The following is a 23,855-nucleotide window of genomic DNA, read 5'->3' on the forward strand; positions in this document are numbered from 1 at the left end:
CTCGGACGGGGAATAGGGATTGAGGGTCTCCTCAGAGTCAGTCATTACAGCGGATATGACCCTAGCGACCAGAGCTGAGGCTGGGGGATAAACAGAGGCCACAGGGGAGGGAGGTGAACTGAGAGACCGGAGCTGCGTTGCCAGCGGGAACTGTAGTTTTCGGTGTCTCAATGCCTCAGCTGAGCAGGCTTAAGGCCGAGCAGGTTTGTACTATATCTCCCAAAGATCCTCACCAGCCCGAGCTGGTCCGCCCCTGGAGAGCTCTGCATTATGGGGAGTGGAGTCCGAAATGTGGCGAGGCGTGGTGAGGTCCAAAGCGAATTGCAGGACTGGGACTCGGTTTCCCTGCGGCCCGGGTTGGCTTACTGGTCATTGGCTGAGCGGGGCGGATCTGGTCCTGCTCTTCCCCGCCCCCAGTGACACAATAGCAGCTCCCTCCAAGATGGCGGCGGCGACGGCGGACCCGGGAGCTGGGAGCCCGCAGGTTGGAGACTCCTCCGGCGGGGCCACTGGGTGCGGGCTGCCGTCCCCAGGGGAGCAGGAACTGAGCCGGCGCCTGCAGCGCTTGTATCCCGCGGTCAACCAGCACGAGACGCCGCTGCCGCGCTCCTGGAGCCCCAAGGACAAGTACAACTACATCGGCCTCTCCCAGGGCAACCTCCGCGTCCACTATAAAGGTATCGGCCTTCTGGCCGAGGGGAGGAAAATGCCAGAGTGTCTGCGAGGTAGCTGTGCTGCCCAGCCGGTGCTCCATCATGTCCCTTCCCCAGCTCGGGTGCTCCGGGTTGGGCCTTGGCTCCTGCAGGGTGCCTAGGGTAGTGGAGCTGACCGGGCCAGGGATTGACTGCCTTGTCTGCTCTGCCCTGAGACACCGGGTGTCAGGAGAACCACAACAGGTGTCCGAACCAGTTATGGGTTGGACCTTCTTCCCAGGGCCTTCCTGCTTGTCCTGAGGTAGCTCCAGGGACTCTAGCTGAGCCCTTTACCAATGCTGAGTTTCAAAAGTGTCTGAAGAAAGGGGTGGTCACATCCCCTCCCTCAGCCAGAGGTCCATGAGCTTGCTCACCTGCCAGACATCCCAGACAGGGCCTGAGGTTCTGCCCAAAGTCGTGGGGGCATCTTCCAGGGCTGCCTCTCCCTCCCCTACTCTTCCAAGTGGACTGCCTGTGTCCTGAAGAGTCTGCCAGCAGCAGTAGGAAATCTCTCATGAAGGCACCCACATTGCATGTACCGTCCTGTGGTTTCTGTGGTGGACAGAGTCCCAGGCAGGGCTGCTGTGCTTAGGAGGAGGTGAACCAAAGGTGGGAGGTTTATGTATTTGCTTAGTTGTTGTCTAATTATTTCTTGGACTGTGCAAGGGCTTTCTCTGGCAATGAAGGGGTAAAGTTGCCATGGAGCAGAGAGGAATGAGGCCTCCATTTGTAGTTCCCTCTGCTGAAATTTCTTCCTTGCCCTCTTCTATTAGGTCATGGCAAAAATCACAAAGATGCGGCGTCGGTGCGTGCCACCCACCCCATACCTGCTGCCTGTGGCATTTATTACTTTGAGGTGAAGATTGTCAGCAAAGGAAGAGATGGGTAAGCCTTTCCTGACCACCTTTCCCCCAACATGGAGCTGTTCCCTGTGGTCAGAGTTTGAGGTCTCCTGGTTGACACTTGTGCCTGTATGAGCTGCTGAGCTGCATGGGTCTGGGCTGCAAAGGGTTGAGTAGTGGGTACCTGTTACCCGGCTGTGGTCGTGACCTGGTCTAAGCAGTAGCTTTTGATGGCAAGTAGGTACATTTTGTAGAAGAGGGGCTTCTCTTTGGTGATGATGTAATGACTGTTTCCCTCACAAGTCAGGGAAACAAGTAACAAGTTTACATTAACAGTTCGCGTCCGGAGTCCGGAATGAAGTTCCCCTGCTGTTGTGTGGTGTTTGTCACTTCCCTCCTTTCACACTGTTGCTGTATTCAAGGTTCCTTTTTATGGCATTTAGTCATGTAGAGGCCCCTGGGGACTTCAAAGAGAGAGTAGAGTCTTTGCAGCATTCATCAAAGCTGTGTCAACCACTGGCCTGTCATCTTAGGGTAAACAGCATGGACATGGTCAGAATCAGGTGACCTTGCTACTCATAAACTTGTTTTTCAGTCCAGTGACTTGAACACCAGTTGGACCAGCTTTAGGAAGGTCCTCATTAAAGTCAGCATTGGGGAGGCTCCCTAGTTTAGGGTGATCTAAGCAGATATAGGAAATCAGAGGGGAAATTTTTCATGTATCTTCCTTTTCCTCTCCTAGTTTTCCTCTTTTTTTTCTGGTGATTATCACAAAGCAGTTGTTTAAGTTATGAAATAAAATAATTTTAGCTGTCTTGGAAAGATTTTACTCATCAAACCTTAGGTCTGGTTTGGGTGGTTTGCCAACCCCAACAGTGACCTTTGTTCCAACTCTGAATGTCTGTTCTTGAGCATTCAAAGTACTTCCTTTCTCAAGGGACAGTCCCCCTTGTGGTACATGCAAAATGCATGGCCAGGGGTCTTTGCTAGGGGCAAGACTGCCAGAGTTGGAGCTTTGCTTCCTCAGTGAAGTTGTAACATCCCTGCCTGGGAGGGCTCTGTGGTTGTGGGTAGTAACGGGGCTTCCATCTGCTTGTCTGTCCTCTGGGGAGCTAGGCCAGCATCTGACTACCTTTAATCCCAGAATTCTGTGATTCTGAAATTCTGACCATGGTGAGCTATTACATCTTTTACTTTTATCCCCATGTAGTGAATTTACAGACAGGAAGTATATATTATCAGAGCTCTTTATTTATTTGTTTTTAAATATATTTATTTATTTGGCTTTGCCAGGTCTTACTTGTGACATGTGGGACCTTAACCCCCCAACCAGGGATCGAACACAGGTCCACCTGTAGTGGGAGCATGGAATCTTGGTCACTGGACCACCAGGGAAGTCCCTATCTGAGCTCTTTAGAGACCCCAGTTCGATTCCTGGGTTGGGAAGGTCCACTGCAGAAAGGATAGGCTCCCCACTCCAGTATTCCTGGGCTTCCCTTGTGGCTCAGCTGGTAGAGAATCTGCCTGCGATGCAGAAGACCTGGGTTCAATCCCTGGGTTGGGAAGATCCCCTGGAGAAGGGAAAGGCTACCCACTCCAGTTTTCTGGCCTGAAGAATTCCATGAACTGTATAGTCCATGGGGTTGCAAAGAGTTGGACATGACTGAGAGACTTTGACTTTGAACCTTCTATTTTCCCTTTCCACCGTCTGATAAAAGCACATACATTTAATGTGCTCGAACTCACGTGAATAAGAATATCCTCTTAAGATGAAACAAACATGGCAAAAATAGTTACAGTGTAGACTGAAACGTTGGTGCTTCAGTCTTACATTGTCAGAGAAATGGATTGGCATGTCCTAACCTTGTAGGTAGGAAAGTGGATCATTTTGGATAACAGGTGAGCTAGTAAAAGGAGAGAATAGTTTTTCAGAAGGGGAGTGTTTAAATGCAGAGACCTGGTTTCCTTCACCTGGCTTTTAACCTTTCAGTTATAAGTGGATCTTGCTGTAAAAGACCCCGTGTCTTGTCAGATTGTCTTGCTGTTGGTGTTGCCTGCAAATCCGCAGAAAGTTGAACATCTTCTCCCAGCTTTCCTACCATTTTTTTTTTCCTAGCATTTTTACATGTGGTAAATATAGCTGTGAAGTTGACCTGGAAACCTCAGTTTTAGAAAGGTCACAAGTCACGTATGCTTATCGTGGCCTGCTTTAGTTGACCACTTTCAGAGGAAATGTGTACGAATGTCCGCTATGGCCTCTTTATGGAATTCCTGAAAGCCTTCTTATGGCTAGGATATAGCCAGACGGGCCAGGTGTGGTTTTGAGGAGGCCAGGGGCTGTTCCAGGGCAGACAATGATCAGCTTGTTTCCTGTTTGCCGTCAGTGTTGAAGGTGTGTTTCTGACTCGGGTTTGGTCTACGACCCAGGTGTTAACCGGTTGTGTAGCTTTCCTGTATTATCTAGTTCCATCTTCACGGCATCTCTGGAAAGTGGCTGGAGCGGATGATGATGTACCTGTTTCATGGGTGAGCCCTGAGCCCCAGTGATGTTTGGTGACCTACCCTGGCCACAGGGCTTAGGGTGTGCAGTGGAGTAGCCTGACTTGTCAGGTGCCTCCACTTGATCCCAGACACGTGTGTCCACCCTCTTGCCACCTTTCCCTGTTGCATTCTTCCCTGGGGTGGAGAGAATGTCCAGTTGGAGTCTTAGGAGGTCCTAGTGTTCTTAGAGAACTGAAAGGTGCTTGGTGCTGAGTGGGGCCAGAGAAGTGTGGCATACTCTGGACTGGGCTTTGTTGACTTACCATTCTGCTGAATCTGTAGGCCTGTTTTTCTGTAGATTTGGGGACAGGCCTCCTTTTTAAAGGGTGTTGATGAACCCAGTCATCAGTGTCATTGTTTTCCAGAAAGGCCTTTGTTCTGAAGATGTCTTTTGTAGAAGAATACACGAAGCATGTCTGATCCCCTTATGGCTCAGACAGTGAGGAATCTGCCTGCCATGCAGGAGACCCAGGTTTGATCGCTGGGTTGGGATTCCAGGGGTTGGGAAGATCCCCTAGAGAAGAAAATGGCAGTCCACTCCAGTATTTTTGCCTAGAGAGTTCCAGGGACAGAGGAGCCTGGCGGGCTACAGTCCACAGGGTCACAAAGAGTCAGAGGTGACTGAGCAACTATACTTTCACTTTCAAGCGTGTCTAGTTAGAAAGATTTCATTTCAAGGGTTGTATTGATTCGTACCTGCTGTGTGCCAAGTGCATGCTTGGTATGAGGAGAACAACCCGAAAGCCTGCACAGGCCAGCCTGGTCCTCAGAGAGCCCTTGGCCTACCTACGAAAGGGTGGACTGGAGGGCTGTCTGCATGAGGAGGCAGAGCCTGGGCATGGTATTGAGGGATGAGTAGGAGTTTCTCAGCAGGTGAGACCTGTTGGACTTAAAATGAGCCTGGCTGGTAACTGACTTGACGTCTGGGCACTCCTCACATATAAGGGAGGTCTGGAGAAGGAAGGGGTTATGTTTGAGCTAAGAGCTGGGCTCACACTGACGGGTTTCAGCTGCATTTTGCCGAGTCACCAGAGCTGGGAACCCCAAGAGGAGACATCAGAGCCCTGCCACTGGTGCCAGGAGATAAGGGCATCTGGGTTGATCTTGTTAGGAAGCCAAGGAGGCCCTGAAACCGAGGGTCCCTGGGGAGTGATGTGCTCAGGCAGAGTTTGTGGACCTTTGGGTGTCTCCGGCTCTTAGTGATGACGCATGTAGGGTGTGGCTGGCTGGGCTGACAGATGGTCCAGTGTGACCCTCAAAATAGACTGTAACATCATCCCCGCAGCGGCGGCGGTGGCCTCCTGACATGTGATGAGTGGCTCTGCCCAAGAACAGCAAGCCTGGGCCAGAGCACTGGATGGAATGGTGGGGGTGGGGGGCTCTCCTCTCCTCTGCAGCTGATGCTCAGGCCCTGTGGCCCTCCGGCCACAGCCAGCCTGCCCTTCCTTGCACTCATAGCTGACTTTCTTTGGCCAGTCAGCAGTGTGGTCATCGATTAATTCTCCACATCACAGCGAAGCACACATCGTTTTGTCCCAGTCCCAGGCCTGGGCCCCAGGAACATAGGCCCGAGGCCCATCTGGAGAGCAGGCAGATATGCCTGTGCACATGACCTCACAGAGTGGTGTAGCAAAAGCCCATCCATGATGTGTGCCGTCCCCAAGGGTGGCCCAGTAGTTGGACTTCCTCCTGTACCTGAGAGTTTGAGAAAACTTCATAGAAGAGGTGATGATGCTGAATCTGGAAGGGCAGGTTGGAGCGTTCCAGGTGGACAAAGTGAGAAGCGAGGCCCTAGACGGAGGGAGCAGGGCATCAAAAGATGTGGCACATGGAGCGTGAGAGAGGCAGGAGCCAGGTCAGAAATACCTGGCCAGTGTGCTTTGGCCAAGGAGCTTGGGCTTATCCTGAGGACAGCAGTGTATGAGGACTTTGGATCTGCCTGCATTTTTGAGATTGGATAGGGGAGAAGAGACTCCAGTGGTCTGATTCCACCAAGTCCTGCTGTCTGAGATCCCTGTCTGGTGCGAGCTAGTGATTTTAGGTCCTTGATTCCAGCCACGGCTTCCCTACAGCAGTTATCTTTTCTCTCTGTTGGCCGGCCTCTCTCCTGTTTGGTGGGGTGCAGAGGTAGGAGGTTGAAGACTGGTAGCCAGAGTGACTTCTCAGAGGCGAAAGGCCTCTGTGTGTGCTGGTATTCTCTGGTACTCTGAGTTAAGTCCCATCTGAAAGGCAACACTGTCCGTAATTTTCCATGGAGACTCAGAGATCCGCTCACCCAATTAAGACCTCACCTGCCATGTTTCTGGTTTGGTGAGCCACTTGAGCACAGGCCTTCCAGTGAGAGGCAGCCTGTGGCTGGCCCCTCACCCTGGGGTTCCCCACTCCTGTCGCTGTGCTGTGTACAGTGTGGTTGAGAAACGTGGTGCCCATCTGTGGACTTGAGGAAGGTCTTGTCCTGCCGACTATGAGCAGTTGGTGCTGTCTTTGCCCAAGGCGGCTGCTGACGGTGGTTGCTCCTTGTTTGCGCTGACTGTCCCCCGGTGCTGATGGCCTCCTGGGCAGACACTGACTGCATCTCTCCCTAGTAATGCGTGGCACTGTTTCTGGAGACCCAGCATATTGAGGCTCTGACGCAGCTTGGAGCCTTGTATCGCTGACCTATGTTGGGTGTTAAAGCCCAGGTCTCTTTGGGTGGGTGTACTCAGGTGTGATCTGGCCTAGAGCAAGAAGACTGGAGTCCATGTCGTGTCCACTTTCCTGGTAAGACCTCCTCCTGCCCTGAGTACTTCTGGGCTTCCCTGAGACCTCCCTGCCCATTGTATGTCACCGCCCAGGCCCCACCAGTTGAGCTGAGAGTGGGAAGTGTGGCTTCTTTCTTCAGAACTGGGGACTTTCTTGTCAAGGATCAGCCAGTAGAGAAATTTCTAAAATTCACTTCACGCCTTCCCCCACCCCCTGCACCACACCCCCATTATTTTTGTTCTCAGGCATTTTTGGTCTGTTCCCTGGATAGGTCACCACGCAAGGGGGATTTCCCATTAGGAGGGCAGCCGGAGCTCCTTGGAGTGGAGCAAATAGGAGGATGGTCTCAGCAGCTCTGCATTTCAGGCACCACGTGCCATCCTACTCTGGGACCATTGAGAAGGAATCAGGGGCCCCAGAGTGGGTCTCTATAGTCAGAGGTCAGTTAGAAAGAAGGGACTGATCACTAGGAGAGGGGTGGATAGCACCACGTCTAAATGCAAGGATGTTCCTCTGCCTCCCTAGAATTTTGCATCTGTCTAGCTCCAAGATCCTTGGTGTTTTGTTGTAATTAAAATGTGAGGTTGTGACTCTGTTGCTAGAAAAGAGGCTTTGGGGTGAGAGGTTTGTTGCTGGAACAGGGCCAAGCCCCCTGCCAGGAAAGGGCTAGTTAAAATATAGTCTGGACTGTTTAGGGAAGTCTTTGTGTTCTTCACATGCTCTCTGCCTGTCCTACCTCTTGTACCTTAGAGATGGCTTGGAATTCAGAGAAGTTTACTTTAGGTTATGGACGCCAAGTGTCAAGGCTCAAATATCTGCACTGTCTGCTCAGCTTCCATGGAAGACGTCACGGACCAATAGCAGCACTCACTCTTGTCCAGACAGAGCCCCGGAAGTTTTCTTACTGCCCAGCACACCGGGCAGGTACTGTCTTTTTGTCAGAGTTTCATATGATACAGAAACCTACTGGTCCTTGGGGCAGAGACAATTTCAGATGAGAAGAGATGGAGAGAGGAGAAAGACAGTATGCCCCGATGGTCCGAGGGCTCAACTTTTGTCTTCTGGAGGACATTGCTAAGGCCAAGCTGAACCAAGGGGAAAGGAGTAGAGGCGATGGTCTGCTGAGTAGAATTGCTTATAACCCAGTTTACAAAGCCATGTGTCTGAAATTGGCATGGGCTGTTTTATACAGTGTTCTCTTTTAATATCAACTGTTGTCCCAGGAGTTTATTGGTAGTTATATATGTCTTGCCTTTTTTTTTTAACCAAAATGTATTTTATTTTACCTATAATCTATTTTAACTGTAAAAGAATACTCTTAAAAAAAATACTCTTGCAACACCTGACACAGTGTACATTTTCAGTGTACATTCAGTAAACAAATGCAGGTTATTGCCGTTATGTATGTTGTATCATTTGGTTGGGAACATTGCAGAGAACAGAAAATGATTTCGGGTACTGTAAGCAGGTAGGGGGTTTATTACGTGGAATTCAATGCTTTCAAAATCGTTAGGACTTAGTTTCCAGGTAATGGCAGGCTACTTGAATAAAACCCTGTACTGAGAATGATGAAAAGATGCTAACTTACAAACAAGCAAACTTAAGGCCAGTTTCTGGATGAGTACCTATAACTAGGGAGCTAAGAGTACTATCTGAGTACCTAGGAGCATTTGCTGTGTCCACACTCAGTTCTGCTCCAGCTTTGTAATTGCACAGTGACAGAGAGGTTAGCGTCTGGAGCTTATGGGTTGTGGGGATCTGGGAAGAACCTGCTCACATTAAGGTGGGGTGCCAATGGGCTATTACAGTTAAGGGCAGCATATTTGGTTCTAGAGTATGATAAGCTCTGTAAATTCAAGGCTTGGTCCTTGAGTTTCCCAAGAAATTCTTTAAGGAAGGAGGCAGAATCCAGGGTTAGGAATAACCTGCCTAGAGCCACCCATGGAGGCTGTTCTGCCTGTTCCTGTCTCATGGGCTCTCTGGGTGCTTTGATGGTGCTGGTGGTGGTGGATGCATGAGGGTCTCCTGACGCACATTCAAAACCACCTTCCTCCCTGCAAGCACATCCTGTCTCATGGCTCCTTTGCCTTCAGATTTGGTCTTCCTTGGAAGTTGCTGGCTTGGGTCCATTCGTCTCTGTAATACCCCTCCTCTCAGGGGAGTGCGTGGGCTGCACAGAGTTGGGCTTAGTGGGTCACTGGGTGGCTTCCTGACAGAGGGGCAGGGTAGGGGATGACTGCTGGAGAAGCAGCTTGTACATGAGGTACAAGTGTCCTGATGGACTGTGGCTTTAAGCAGGCCCATCAGACCACAAACTAAAATCCCCAGCATCAAATATTTCAGACCTAAGTATCAGTTGGGGTCTTTCCTGAAATGTCTCCCAGGGACCATTTTGTAACCACGACCCCAGTTGTTGTTCAGTCACTAAGTTGTGTGTGACTCTTTGCGACCCTGTGGACTGCAGCATGCCAGGCTTCCCTGTCCTTCACCATCTCCTGGAGTTTGCTCAGACTCATGTCCATTGAGTCGGTGATGACCCCAGAGGTCCCCTCTGATGTGGAGACGTTGATTTCTTGTCTGGGGCAGGTTCTGACATGAACAATATTGCCAGCCTTCCGATCTGTGGCTAAGGTGTTAGATGTCAGGATGAAACTGTCTGGTGAGATTCCAGCAGCACCTTGCAGGGCTGAGGCCGAGGATGGGGGAGTGGTGACAGACCTTTTGACTTGAGAGGCTTGGCGGCCGAACTACCTTTCTGTAGCCCACAAGAGCCATCTCAGCCCTGAGGCTGAGGAGCTTTCCCTTTTCTCCTCCTTGTCACATCCTACCAGAGCTCTGTGGGCTTGGTGACAGTTAGCTGATGGAGCTTAAATTTAAAATGTTCAGGGAATTCCCTGGTGGTCCAGTGGTTAGGACTCAGCATTTTCACTGCCAGGCCAGGTTGGATCTTTGATTGGGGAACTAAGATCCATCAAGCTGTGCAGCGTGGCTGGAAAAAAAAAAAGTTCAGGTCGCATAGTCATTGATTCATAAATCTAATGTAACATTTGTTAAAAAAGTGTTTCTGGGCTTGCCAGCCCATAAAATCCACCTTCCCTCAAAGGGGAAGTTGATAAAAGTAAAAAAAGAGCTAGGTCTATATTCTTCACTCTTGTTATCTGCTGTGTGCTTATGGTGAGGGACTTCTTTCTTCTGGCCCTGACACGAGGCTTGGGTACGCTGATGCTTTCCACTAAGCTCTGTGCCAAGCCCTGCTTGTCTCATCCAGAAAAGCCAGATGAGGCTAATGCTGGCCTGCAGGGCCATACAGGTGTTTTTGGTTACTCCCATGTGTGTGCTAAAATAAATACAACATTAAACATGCCATTTTAACCTTTTTTTTTTTTTTATTAGTTGGAGGCTAATTACTTTACAGCATTGCAGTGGTTTTTGTCATACATTGAATTAGCCATGGATTTACATGTATTCCCCATCCCGGTCCCCCCTCCCACCTCCCTTTCCACCCCATCCCTCTGGGTCTTCCCAGTGCACCAGGCCTGAGCACTTGTCTCATGCATCCAACCTGGGCTGGTGATCTGTTTCACCCTAGATATACATGTTTCATTTTAACCATTTTTAAGTGTAAAATTCAGCGGTATTAGTTGTGTTCAACTTGTGCAACTATCACTACTATTTTCCAGAACTTTTTCATCACCCCAGACAGAAACTCTGTTCCCATTAAGCAATAACTCCCCATTCCCCCCCACCCTCCTCCCAGCCCCTGGTAACCTCTAATCTCCTTTCTGTCTCTATGAATTTGCCTATTGTAGATATTTCATGTAAGTAGAATCATACAGCATTGTCCTTTTATGTCTGGTTTATTTCATTTAGCATAATGTTTGCAAGGTTTATCTTATGTTGTGACCTGTGTCAGAATCTTATTCTTTTTTACGGCTGTATGTATTTACCACATTTTCTTTATCCATTCATCTGTTGATGGACACTTGAGCTTTTTATATCTTTGACTATTGTGAATAATGGTATAATGAACATTGGCATGCAAGTATCTGTTTGAGTTTGTCTTTTCAGTTCTTTTGAGTGTATACTTAAGAATTGCTTGATTGAGTGTATACTTAAGAATTCCCTGGTGGCTGAGCAATTGGGGCTTTGCACTTTGTGCAGCCACCAAAAAAAAAAAAAAATTTGCTTGATTGTTCTGTTTAACTTTTTGAGGAATCACTGGACTGTTTTCCACAGTGGCTATACAGTTTTATATCTCTACCAGCAATGTGTGAAGTTTCTAATTTCTTTACTTTTTCACCAATAACTTACTTCCTTTTTCCTTTCTCCCTTCCTCTTATCCTTCTTTATTTTCTTCCCCATCCTATTTGTGAATTAGTATCTATCTTAATGTGTGAATTATTATCTCATTTTGGTTTGCAGTTCTAATGGATTAGTAATGTTGAGCATCTTCTCATGTATTTATTGGCCGCTTGTATATCTTCTTTGGAGAAATGTCTACTCACGTCCTTTGGCTAGTTTATAATTGAGTCATTTGTCTTTTTGTTGTTGAGTTGTAGGAATTCTGTATATTTTTGAATATTAGATCCTCATAAAGCTATAATTTAGAAATATTTTCTCCTATTTTCCAAGTTGTCTTTTCACTTTTTGTTTTTTAACTTCCTGCACAGCTTGTGAGATCTTAGTTCCCAAACCAGGGATCAAACCCATGCTCCCTGCATTGGAAGTGTGAAGTCCTAAGCTCTGGACCGCCAGGGAATTCTCTCTTTTCCCTTTCTTGATAATGACCTTTGATTCATAAAAGTTTTAATTTTGATGAAGTCCAGTTTATCTGGTTTTTTCTTTTGGTGCTCATATCATATCATATGATACTTCTGGTGTCATATCTAAGAATCCATTGCCTAAACCACAGTCATGAATCTTTTCTTCTAAGTGTTTTATTGTTTTAGCTCTTATATTAAGATCATTGATCTGTTTTGAGTTAATTTTTATACACTATATGAAGTAGAAATCCAGTTGTCTTAGCACCAATTGTTGAGGAGACTATTCTTTCCCCATTGAATGGACTTGACACCCTTGTTGGAAGTGATTTGACTGTATAAATTTACTTCTGGGCTTTGAATTCTTTTCTACTAGTTTATATGTCTGCCTGTGCCAGTGCCACACTATTTTGATTACTGTAGTTCTGTAGTGAGTTTTGAAATCAGGAAATATAAATCTTTCAACTTTGTTCTTTCTTTAAAATTGTTTTAGTGACTTGGGGTCCCTAGCAAATCTGTATGGATTTTGAGGGTTCTCTTTTCCACTTCTACAAAAAAAGACTGTCAGAATTTTGGCAGGGATTGTGCTGAATCTGTAGGCCAGCTTAGAATGTGTTAACAACACTTTCCATCTACAATATGAAGTCTTCCAGTCCATGAACACAGGATGTCTTTCCATTTATTTTTGTCTTCTTTAATTTCTTTCAGCAGTGTTCTATGATTTTTTGTGTACAAGCCTTTTCACCTCCTTGGTTAAATTTATTCCTGAGGGTTTTGTTTATTTGTTTGATTTTAGATGCTATTGTAAATGGAATTGTTGTCTTAATTTTCTCCTTTTAAGTGTTCAGTGTTAGTATATAGGAACACAGCTGCTTTTTGTGTGTTGATTTTGTATCCTGCGACTTGGGTGTTTATTAACACTAGTAAGCTTCCTGTATATCATTTGGGATTCTTTTGATATAGGATTTTCTATATGTAGGGTCATGTCCTCTGCAAATAGAAATAGTTTTACTTATTCCTTTCCAATTTTTGTACCTTTTATTTATTTTTTTCTTGTCTAATCAATCTGAATAGAAGTTTCAGTACAGTGTTGAATAGCAGTGGTGAAACGTCGACATCCTCGTGTTGCTCCTCATCTTAGGTAAAAGTTTTCAGTCTTTCACCATTTGGTATGTTGGCTGTGAGTTTTTTCTAAAGGCCATTTATCTTGTTGAAAAAGTTCCCTTTTGTTCCTAGTTTTCTGAGTGTTTTTATCATGAAAGGGTGTTGGATTTTTCAGATGCTTTTTTGGTCAATTAGATGATCTTTTTTTTCTTCTATTAATGTAGTTTACTATATTGATTGATTTGCTTATGTTAAATTGCCCGTGACTTCCTGAAATAAATCCCCTTTGGTCATGGTATTAATCCTTTTAATGTTGTTGAATTTGGTTTGCTATAGTTTTGTTGAAATTTTGTGCATCTTCATTCAGAAGGTATATTGATCTGTAATTTCCTTTTCTTTTGGTGTCTTTTCTTGATGGGTTTTGATCACGGCTCCAGGGGTCTCCACTATTTTGGGCTTGCATCTGGGTACAGCACACTTGGAACAGTACCCAAACGTTACTCGGCCAAGAGCTGAAGTCTCTAGGTGAGAGCTAGGAAAGCACTTAAGAGACCATTAGTCCAACCTGTCTTTTTCTGACAAGGAACCTGAGCTGTGGGGTGACATCCAAGACTCCTAGTCCTGAGTTAGGCTGGAGTGTCTGAGACCAGGCTTCAGAGTCTGAGGTGTTGTCTCTGGAGCCCAGCTGCCAAGTGTCCCTGTCACTTAGAATCCTCATGTGCTTCTCTTCGGAGGCAGGAAGGGAATGTCAGACTTGTTGCCAAAGGGGTTCTTTGGGTGGAGTGCTCCAAGCTGTCTTTCCTGTCTGGGTGGGGGCTTGCAGCAAAGGGTGGTCCCCTCCCTCCAGGCCTTGTTGTACATCTCCAGAAGCTGTGAGAGTCCAGAGGCCTGCTTTCTAAGGTCCTGTCCTTTGTCCACCCCCAGGCTTGCCTGGCTCATGGGAGAGCCTCCAGTCGGTGAGAGCTGTGCTGAGGCTGTCACTGTGTCCACGGGGTCTCTTGAGGGTGTGCTCTGGGAGGTGCTTAGGATGCACCAGGGGCCATGTGAGCCGGAGCCCCAGCTCTCTGCTGAGCATGGAGTTGGACGCTTTTCGGCTGTTTCTGCGGGTGTGCTCTTCTCATGCAGTTTCCACTCTCCTGTCAAGGTTCAGGGAAGTAAGAATACGGAGGAGCTGACATGAAGGCCCAGGCCCCCATTGTGTCTCCCTGGTATTGAAATGTTGCGCTGGGACAGCCCAGGGAGAGTCTGATGGCTGAGAGCCAGCAACCTCCTCACTGTGCAGCCATCAGCTGGTTCTTGAAAATGACTTTTTCTATGACTCTCAAAGTAACTTATGCTAATTGTAGAAAATCTGGAAAACTGAAGAGAAAGGAGAAGAATGCAAGCTGCCTGGAGTATGCTCGCGACTCTCCGCATGACTGCAGTGGATCCAGTGGACTGTTGCTTTTGTGGGAGAGTCAGCAGCGCGGGTGGAGGGCAGCACAGGCCCCGGAAAGCAACAGTCCGTTCTCAAGGCTGGTCATCTCGAGGGCCCCAGTTCACCTCTGCTGCCTCAGGGCGGGCCTGGCGGTGGTCTGCAAGGGCCACGGCTGCCACCGTGCCTCCTCTGCCTGCTCTCCGGTGGACCCCCACCCAGCTTGGCTCAAGCTGGGCCACTTGGTGCCCTCTTCTCTGGAGCCTGACAGAGAGGCAGTCACTCTTCAGGCTCACATGTTTTTTTGCGGGAAAGGATAGAGACTGAGAAGGTGGAGGCCGACTGATGGCCTCCCTGCCACGGTAGCTTGTCGGTTGTCTCTCTGTACTTATTGGCTGTCTAATATGATAGACACATGATATTCTTTCTTGCGCTGCTGAATTGGAAGAAAGGAGAAAATCAGATGGATTTAGGTTACTTTCAGTTGTTTTATGAGGTAAATAACTTTTCCTGCAAATTCCTCAGATGTATCCTGCTGCTTGAAAAGAAAGCCCTGGTGGGCATGTGAACTGTCGAGGAGCTAAGCTCTGTCTATTCTAGTCACTGGCTTGGGGAGCGAGAGCCCCTCTTGCCTCCCAGGAGACCTTGGCAGCCTGTGTCTGTGAGTGTTCCTAGCATTGCCTGACCTTTTACCAAGAAGGAAGCAAATGCTCACCTCCTTTCTCCTTGGTAATTCCATGTAAATCAGGCATTCCTTTTTAGATGTCCCAAGATCCAGGCCTTCGAGGATGGCCTGCTTTTCTTTACCAGATTACAGTGCTCGAAGAGCCTACAGTGCAGGAACTGGACACTAGGGTTGTGTAGTCATCCACCGTACTATCTTTATGCCAGTACCGACACTGTTTTGATTATTGTAGCTTTCTAGTAAGTTTTGAAATAAAAAAATATGATTCTAACTTTTTTTTTTACACCCTCAATGTATGGCATTGATTCTGTATATTGCTTTGGGTAGTACTGACATCATAACAATATTGTCTTCCAATCCCTGTATGGGCAGATGTTTTTCCATTTGTGTCTTTTTATGTTTATTTATTTAAATTTAAAAAATGTATTTTTCGGCCATGCCACGTGCCTGTGGGATCTTAGTTCCCCAACTAGGGAGTGAACCCAGCCCCTCTGTAGCAAAAAGGCTAAGTCCTACTGGTCGCTGGACTGCCAAGGAGCTCACTATTTGTGTATTTTTAAATTTCAGCAGCATTTTAGGGGTTTTAGTGTATAAGCTTTTTGCCATCTTGGCAAAGTTAATTCCTAAGTATTTTATTCTTTTGATGCTATTGTAAGTGGAATTATTTTTTCTCCTCCTTTTTTGATTGTTCAGTGTTAGTATGTTGAAACACAGCTGCTTTTTATGTGTTGTTTTTGTATCCTGAAACTTTGCTGAATTTGTTTGTTTTAACAGTATTTTGTGGAATCTAGAATTTTCTTCATATAGAATCATGTCATCTGTGAACAGAGATAGTTTTACCCATTCCTTTCCAATTTGGATGCTTTTTATTGCTTTCTCTTGTCTAATTGTTTTAGCTAGAACTTCTGATATTCTGTTGAATAGAAGTGGCGAAAGCAGGCACCTTTCCTGTTCCTGATATTAGAAGAAAAGTCTTCAGTCTTTTACCATTGAATACGATATTAGCTGTGGTTTTCTCATATAAGACTTTTTATTATGTTGAGATTGTTTCCTTTTATGCCTAGTTTGTTGAGTGTTTTTGAAAAGTAATATACCCTACAGCCCCCTCACTTACAGTGTACAATTCAGTGTTTTTTAGTGTCCTTATAGTTTTTTCCCCCCTCTTTGCTTATCTTAAACTGGTTGGATAACAGTTTTCAGGTGTATGAATACTTGCTTGAAGGCTGCATGTTTTTGAAATTTTAAGACATCATACTTTTGGAAAGACTTAATGTCACACAGTGTTTGAAGAGTTGAGACTCATTCCCTTTGAGCTCTGACTTAGCTTGACTTCATATGAACATTTCAAGTTAGGGTCCTGTGGGGCTGCTCCCTGTATCAGTGACACTCACAGGGGCATGACATTCAAGTGTGGAGACTGGTCTCTTCCGGGTGCTCTACCCTTAGCTTACCTACTCAGATTCTCAAGATGACCCTGGGGTTTGTACAGAGGCTCCCAGGCCATCCGCTGGTAAACTGCCCCAGCTGTGGGGTAAAATCTATAAGAAGGTGTTGAGGGGTAGCTGCCGGAGGTGGAAGAGGCTTCTTCTGTCGAGAGACCTAAGCAACTTGTGTTTGAGTGCATGTGCCTTCCCTGTTCTCTTGGGAAGTTGTGGAACCAGAGCTCTGTTGCTGGTGGCCAAGCATACTTTCCCTGGATGACCCTTGACCTCCCCTATTTGCAGTAGCCCTAAGCAGTCGGGTCACCCAGGAAGCATGTGTGCTTCAAACACATAAGCCTTCATCTTAGTGTCAGGAAACCTGTATGTGAGGGGTGGGATCGCATGTGGTGTTGGGCTCTAAAACAGGGCAGGATAAGTGACCTGGCATCCAAGTTAGGAAAACTCCAAACTCCTGGCTCTATTGCACTTGCATATGTTGATTGATGACTGCAGGGCAGTCGGGGTCATTTGCTGTTTGGTCAGCGATGGCATAAATGGAATGGAGACCAACTCTTGGCAGCCTCTCCCAGGTAAAGTCAGGAAGCTGATTATTTGGGCTGCTATTTTTCTGGGAAAATGTGCAGGTTCTAGCCTAATGGGAATCCTGCCAGCAGGCTTACACAGCTTTTGCTCTTGATGGTCATCGAAGGTCTCCTTCTGGCAAGAAGTAGCAGGCAGTTTGAGGGTCTCAATCCTTTTGAACCATAGAAGCCTTTCTTTGAGGTGTTGTTCCTTCTCCTTTTCTCTTTTCCCTTCCCTCTCCTTTACCCTAACCCTTGCCGACCAGTTATTAGGGCCATGTGTTGATTGGTATCTTTCCTGGGTTCTGCCCACAAAGATGCGAAAGCTGGTTTCAGGGGAAAGTGGGTAGGTTAGAGCCTTCCTTCCTGCTGCTTCACCACCCATTGTTGCAGCCACCCAGAGAAGGGCAAAGGGCCACTTACTGCAGATGGAAGGCTTGCAGGTTCTGGAGCACCATGTGGCGGGGACTCTGGTAGTGTTAGGATACTGGTCCATATGGTTCATGGGACATGCTGGAAGAGGAAAAGAAGAGTCCAAGATGGAGAAGCGTATGTGAGCTGGTTCCTTGCACAATTACAACAGGGAGCAGTTGGAATATAATTTCCAGCTACTTGGAAATAGTCAAAATAAGGCAACCCCATGTGATTGCTTTAAAAGAAAAACATTTTTATTGTGGTAAAGTATGCATCACATAAATTTTACCATTTTAATTATTTTTAAGTGAACAATTCAGTGGCATTAAGTATACTCACATTGTTATGCAACCAGAAGTTACACCTTAGCCATCTTGGTTGGTGTTTTCACTGTTGTGATTGTCTCAGCTACATCTTGATGCTCATGTGTGGTTAACATCAGGCATCGTGTGTGGGTTTCTAGTATTTTACACTTAGATGGTGGTGACTTGTTTCTCTAGTTTCTGAGTTCTTGGGGAAATACCTTACTGTGTCTTTGTATACTACAAGTATATAGACTAAAAAAAACCTGTTCATTGCCTTTTCTGACGTTCCCCCTCATGAGTGCAACTGAGATATCTTTGATAGAGTTGCCCAGCACGGGTCCCACCTGGTTGTGGCTGCCTTAGTTGTTTAGGTTCCTGGGTGGAAGGAGTAGAGGGTGGGTCTCCGGGGCCTCACACACTATCACCTTCAGCTTGGGATGATTAAAGAGGCCAGTGGTGAATGTGTGGGGCAAGGGTCGTTAATTTGGAGGCCTCAGAGAAGAAACCCTGTGTGAGGGGTCTTTATGGCTCTATATGGATCCAGCTGGCTGTATGTTTTCCATGTTTTGGTTCTTGCTGAAGAGGGGCTTGTCCCTGTGGCTTAATCTTGCGTTATTCTGCCAAACACTTGTAGGATTGAACTACTTACTTTAGGTACTTCTTGGGAATAGATTCTGCCGCCTTAGCTAGGAGGCAGAAGCCAAAGGACGGGAAGCAGTGATTCCAGGAAACTTTCCTCTGAAACTGAAGCCAGTGATTCCTGGTTGTAGACACTACCTCCTGTTTTTCCAGCTGCTTAAGGCATTGAGAGATTTCCATTAGAAAATCAAAATACAAAAGTTCTCCAAGATCCACTAGTGTGTTAAAGGAATCTCTGCATTCATTGCTTTTCCTGGTTTTCATTTACCAAGAAATATTTGAGAAGGGAGATGCATAACCATTTGCTAACCAAAATGTTTGTGTGCTTTTTCAAAGGTACATGGGAATAGGACTCTCAGCTCAAGGCGTCAACATGAACAGACTTCCTGGTGAGTCACTGGCTAAGAGAACATTTGTTCTGGTCTCTTGATCCATTCTGTGATGAGAGTCATGGTGGCAGCCAGCAGGCTGGAGAGGACTTTGTTTGTTGGCTGCCTACCCGCCAAGCCATTGGGTGGAGGATCCTAAAAGGTGGCCACTGGGCCGGGATGGCATGGGCTTCCATTCCAAAAATGAACTGGCAAGTGATTGTCCTTCATGGAATTTGAACTGTTTACAGTCAGTACCAAGCGACCTGCTTGCTCCCTGTAGGGATACGCCTCGGTAGCCCTCATTCCCATTGGCTTTTGCCTGACCAGTCTGGGACTCTGGCATTTTGGAGAGGAAGGCTGCCATCAACCTTGGTCCTGTTTTTACTTTACCATGTTAGTGGCCAAAGCCTTAAGGGACCTCCCACGTGGAAGACAGTTGAGGCAGTGTCTTAATAAGTAGGATGTGCATGAGACTTAGGCTTACAGTCAGCAACCTCAGATTTATAAAGGATCTCTCTGGGCCCTGCCGGTGGACCTCCTCAACCACCCAGGTGCCCTTCCAGTTGTTTTCTGCCCAGCAGCTCATGCCCAGGCCTGGGCTAGGCACAGTTGAGAGGACAAAAGCCTCTACCAGAAGCTAGTGGATTCTAGAAGATGGTCCCAAATTCATTTGTCACTTGAGTGGCCTAAGTGACAAGGTGCACACTACCCTGACTCTGTCAGGTAGGCAGACAAAGTCCCTATGTTTTTGCCCAGGCCCTCTCTAGTTTTTGTGCCTCTAATGCAAAGAAGGCAGCTTGCTTTTTCCACAGAGGGAACACCACTTAAACCTTCCGGTTTTTTTCCAATCCATGTTTAATATCACTCAGGCTTTTTTTTCCTAATTGACTCCTTTCAAGCAGTAGAAATCTTGACTTGCTCAAGATTGATTACAATTGTCAGGAATCTGACTTTTTAAAAAAAATTGGCTTCAATCTGAGCAAAACTGGCCTTTAGTTATTAATCAGAATGTGTGTGGCATGTTTGGCCTCTTTGTGCAGTGTGCAGCTGTGATGTTTGTTATTCTAGCCTTGGCCGACTAGATATATCTACAGTGTTCATAGCTCTGCCTCTTTGTGAACAGGGAGCTTAGAAAGATAATTTCCCGTCAAGGGTAAACTGATTCTTAATCTTTGTCTTGCACTTAATGTGCTCTTGAACTTTTGCATGGCTTTGGTTGTGGAGAAAAGAGGCTTTTGTAGGTTTATTACACAAAAATAACTACTCTAATCTGTTATTGAGTGGGACTTTAAGCAATTCTGAACATTGGTTAAGTGAATTTTTGTTAATCTATGTGAAGGAATACTGTGCAGCCATGAGAAGAATGAGGAGCCTCTTCAGGTGCTGCTTTGGAGTATCTCTGGGATGTATTGTTAAGTGAAAAATATAAGGCATATAACAATGTATATTATGCTACCAAATGTTTAAAAAAAAAGGGAAAATGTGCATCACTATATCTGTTTGCACATGCATAGAATATCTTTGGAAAGTTAAAGAAAAACTTAAAATATCGGCTGTCCCTTGAATCAGGGTGACTGGGGAGAGGACTGGGAAGAAAATTTTTCCCTTTTGAAGCTTTCAAATATTCTTTCTTGTGAATATATTATGTTTTAAAAATAAACAAAATAACCAAAAGCCCCTTCATCAAGAAGTCCTCATGCCTATCTTTTAGCTGGTCTCGGGATGCGGTCCTTTACCATGTACAATGGTATTCCGGGTTCCATACGTTCATCCTTTAGTAAGAACCGTTTTCACAGGGCCATTGGTTTCAGGATCCATGGAGTGGAGCATATGAGGTTAGAAGGGGTCCTAGGGTTGCCTGAACGGACTTGAAACTGAGATGGAGCCGTGTGGAGCTGGCTTAGTCTCTTTGTCTTGTTCATAAGATGGGGCTTTTGACCCCTCTGGGCTGCTTAGAGGTCAGCTGAGGGTCACATGCTTTGACATTGTTAATGCAATGTTGTTGTGAAGTCAGACTCTGCCTGGGTGCAGGAGGTGACTCTGTAGTGAGAAGGGGCTTAGGGACAGTGGATAAGGTGTTAGTTCCCGCACTAACCCTTCAGGAGAGCGAGCGCCTTGTTTACACCCTCACTGGTGCATCTGTCTTTTGGCAAGAGCGAGGAGCCTCGGTGTTCTATGCATGTGGCACCTGTCTTGTTTTCACTCTGCCTTCCAGCTCCTGAGGGTTTTCCTTCCTACCATATCTGGTCATCTCCCTGATTATTCCGTAAGGTGCAAACTAGGAATCAGGTCGCATCTAGGTAGGGATTCACCCTAGGAATGGTGGGTGCCTCTGACTTTCCTGGATACAGGACTGGCTGAGTGGCTGGGCAGACCTAGCACAGGACAGATGTAGGGACAGAGGGGAGACACTCCCTCGCTTCTCAGGAATGATGGGGGCCTGCCACTGTTCACCTCAGTGCTGCGTTTGGAAGATCAGAATCCCCTTTGGTGCTTTCCATGTTCTGGGGTCACTTTGTGTGTGTGTGTTTGTGTGTATGTGATGAGCATACGTTCTCCAAAACCAGAAGTATCATCATTCAAAAATGGTTATACCTGAAACTACTTGCATGTACTTTGGTGGTGAAGTGAGAGATGGAGGATGATAGCAGTTAAAACCTTCCTGCCAGATGCATCTCATTTCTAAGAGGCCATTGGTTGAGATGAAGGCCATTTGGACCGTTTAGATGTATGATTGGTGGGAGGGGAGCGAAGGTGGCGGCCTTAGCTGTGTCTAGAATTTGAGACTTTGGTGTTAACTCCAGATGAGATCTTAGAGGGGTGATGTATCTCTTGATAGATACAGGTGTACTTAGTGGAGAGTGGTGGTAGGGATGGTTTTGGTTCCACAACAGTGTGAAGTGCTATTTCACCCTAGCGTTTAGAAGCAAATAGGAGTTTGCCAGATGGTTTTGGGCAGTGATACTATGGGGCCTGTGAGTGGATCTCTTAAGTTGTCTGCTGTGATGGGCTGGTTTCCTGGGAACAGTCAGGAAGAGCCAGCTGAGGGAGGAGTCTTATTACTATGGCAAGGAGCCTAGACTTTTATATATATAAGCTGTAGGGGCTGCAGGACTATTTTTTTTTTTTTTTATTGGAGTGTAGTTGATGAACAGTGCTGTGTTAGTTTCAGGTGTATAGCACAGTGAATCAGTTGTACATGTAGCCACTCCTTTTTTTTTTTTAGATTCTTTTCCCATATAGGCCATTACAGAGTGCTGAGTAGAGTTCTCTGTGCTATACAGCAGGGTTTTTTTTTAATTAATTTATTTTAATTGGAGAATAGTTAATTTATAGTATTGATGGTTTTTGCCATATATCAGCATGAATCGGCCATAAGCATGCGTGAGTCCCCTCCCTCCTGAACCCCCTTCCCACAGCAGGTTCTTATTATTTATTATATATATAGTATTGTATATATGTTAGTCCCAGTCTTCCAATTTATCCCCCCCCCTTATCACCTGTTAACCATAAGTTTGTTTTCTATCCATGACTTTACTTCTGTTTTGTAAATGAATTCATTTGTATCCCTTATTTTTTATTGATTTATTTCCCCCCACTTTTTTGGCATCAGTGTGGAATTTGGGATCTTAGTTCCCCACCCAGGGATTGAACCTTGGCTTCCTGTATTGGGAATACAGAGTCTTAACCACTGGACTACCAGGGAAGTCTGTACCCTTTTTTTTTTTTTTTAGATTTCATATGTAAGTGGTAACATGATGTTTGTCTTTCTGTGTCTGGCTTACTTCACTCAGTATGACAGTCTTTCGGTTCATCTATGTTGCTGCAAATGGCATTATTTTGTTCTTTTTTTTTATGGCTGAGTTGCAGAGTGTTTTAAGCAGAGGCAAGATGCAATCAGACTTGCTAGTTCAGGAGTACCTAATTTAGAGGAGGCCTTTGAACGGGTCAAGGCCAGACTAGGGCTCCTGGGCAGCAGGAACTGTAAGAGTCAGGCGTGTCAGGGAGCTTCAGGAGGTGGTAGATTATGGTTTAATAAAAAGACTCCCTTTCCCTGTCCTAAAATATTGAACTGAAAACATTTCATTAGAAGTGGACAGTCAAATTTATAAATGCCTGTTAGTGTATACTTCGGTAACTCAATATATCTGGTTTATTTGAGAAGAATCCTACTAGGTCTTTGGGAAGGGTTCCTTATTTTCATTACTGTATACGTAGATTATTTTCTATTTGCAAGTTTAGAATAATTTATCAGTGAATCCATCAGGGCCAGTTGGTCTTTGGGGAGGACATTTTTTGTGTCCTCTTCCTTTCTTGTTAGCTGGTTCAAGTAATAGCTTGTTTCCTGTGGCATTGCTTTTAATATATTCTGCTTTGCCCATCTGGTTCTCTTAGTTTATAGGAAAATGACTGTGATTAATATTATCAGAACCTAAAAACACCTTCATGACTGATCTTTAGATTAATTGAATCCATTTTGTTAATTATTAAAAAAGAAAAGTCACTTATCAATCTCATTTTCCTATGTAGTTTTAAATTGAGGTATAATTAACATCCAATAAAATTCACTCCTTTGAAGTATACAATTCCATGGTTTTAGTATAGTTACAAAGTTGTGCTACCATCACTACTATTTAATTCCAGGTTATTTTCAGCATCCCAAATAAAAACTCCATACCCATTAATAGTCACTCCTGGATTTTCCCTCTTTCTGGCCTCTGGAAACCACTGATCTACTTTCTGTCTCCATGAACTTTTCCTGTTCTGGAGATTTCATATCAATGGAATCACATAATATGTGGCCTTTTGTGACTGCCTTCTTTCAGTTAGCATAATGTTTTCGAGGTTCATCTGCACTGTAGTATGTATCAGAGCTTCATTCCTTCCTCCGGCAGAATAATACTCTGCTGTATGGATATATCACATTTTGCTTATCCATGCATCTGTTGATGGTCATTTGGGTCATTTCCATATTTTGGCTGTTATAATTGTTGCTTTTATAAACATTTGTATACAAGCTGTTGCGCAGACATGTTTTTATTTCTTTTGACTATACGTAGGCGTAGAAATGCTGGGTCATGTGGTAACACTGTTTAGTCATTTGAGGAACTACCAGACTAATTTCCATGGTGGCTGCCCCATTTACATTCCCACTACCTGTGTATAAGGGTTGATTTCTCCATATCTTTGCCAACACTTGTCATTATCTGACTTTTTGATTATAGCCACCCTATTGGATATGAGGCTTCCCAGGTGATGCTAGTGGTAAAGAATGCCTACCAATGCAGGAGATGCAAGAAACCTGGGATTGATCCCTAAGCCGGGAAGATCCCCTGGAGTAGGA

At 45.7% G+C, this 23,855-nt stretch overlaps 1 protein-coding gene across 1 annotated transcript in view; it reads left to right on the forward strand.

Annotated features, from left to right (window-relative positions):
- Nucleotides 1–36: 36 nt before the first annotated feature.
- The window catches only part of RANBP10 (RAN binding protein 10), a 57,388-nt gene continuing 33,569 nt past the window's right edge, over nt 37–23,855 (forward strand). Inside the window, exons 1-3 of the mRNA XM_020885093.2 lie at nt 37–677; nt 1,466–1,577; nt 18,477–18,529. Of these exons, the coding sequence (XP_020740752.1) occupies nt 290–677; nt 1,466–1,577; nt 18,477–18,529 (553 nt within the window). The 5' untranslated portion in view covers nt 37–289. The remainder of the gene's footprint in view (nt 678–1,465; nt 1,578–18,476; nt 18,530–23,855) is intronic.

Source organism: Odocoileus virginianus, chromosome 20 (assembly GCF_023699985.2).
Source record: "Odocoileus virginianus isolate 20LAN1187 ecotype Illinois chromosome 20, Ovbor_1.2, whole genome shotgun sequence".
Classification (NCBI taxonomy): domain Eukaryota; kingdom Metazoa; phylum Chordata; class Mammalia; order Artiodactyla; family Cervidae; genus Odocoileus; species Odocoileus virginianus.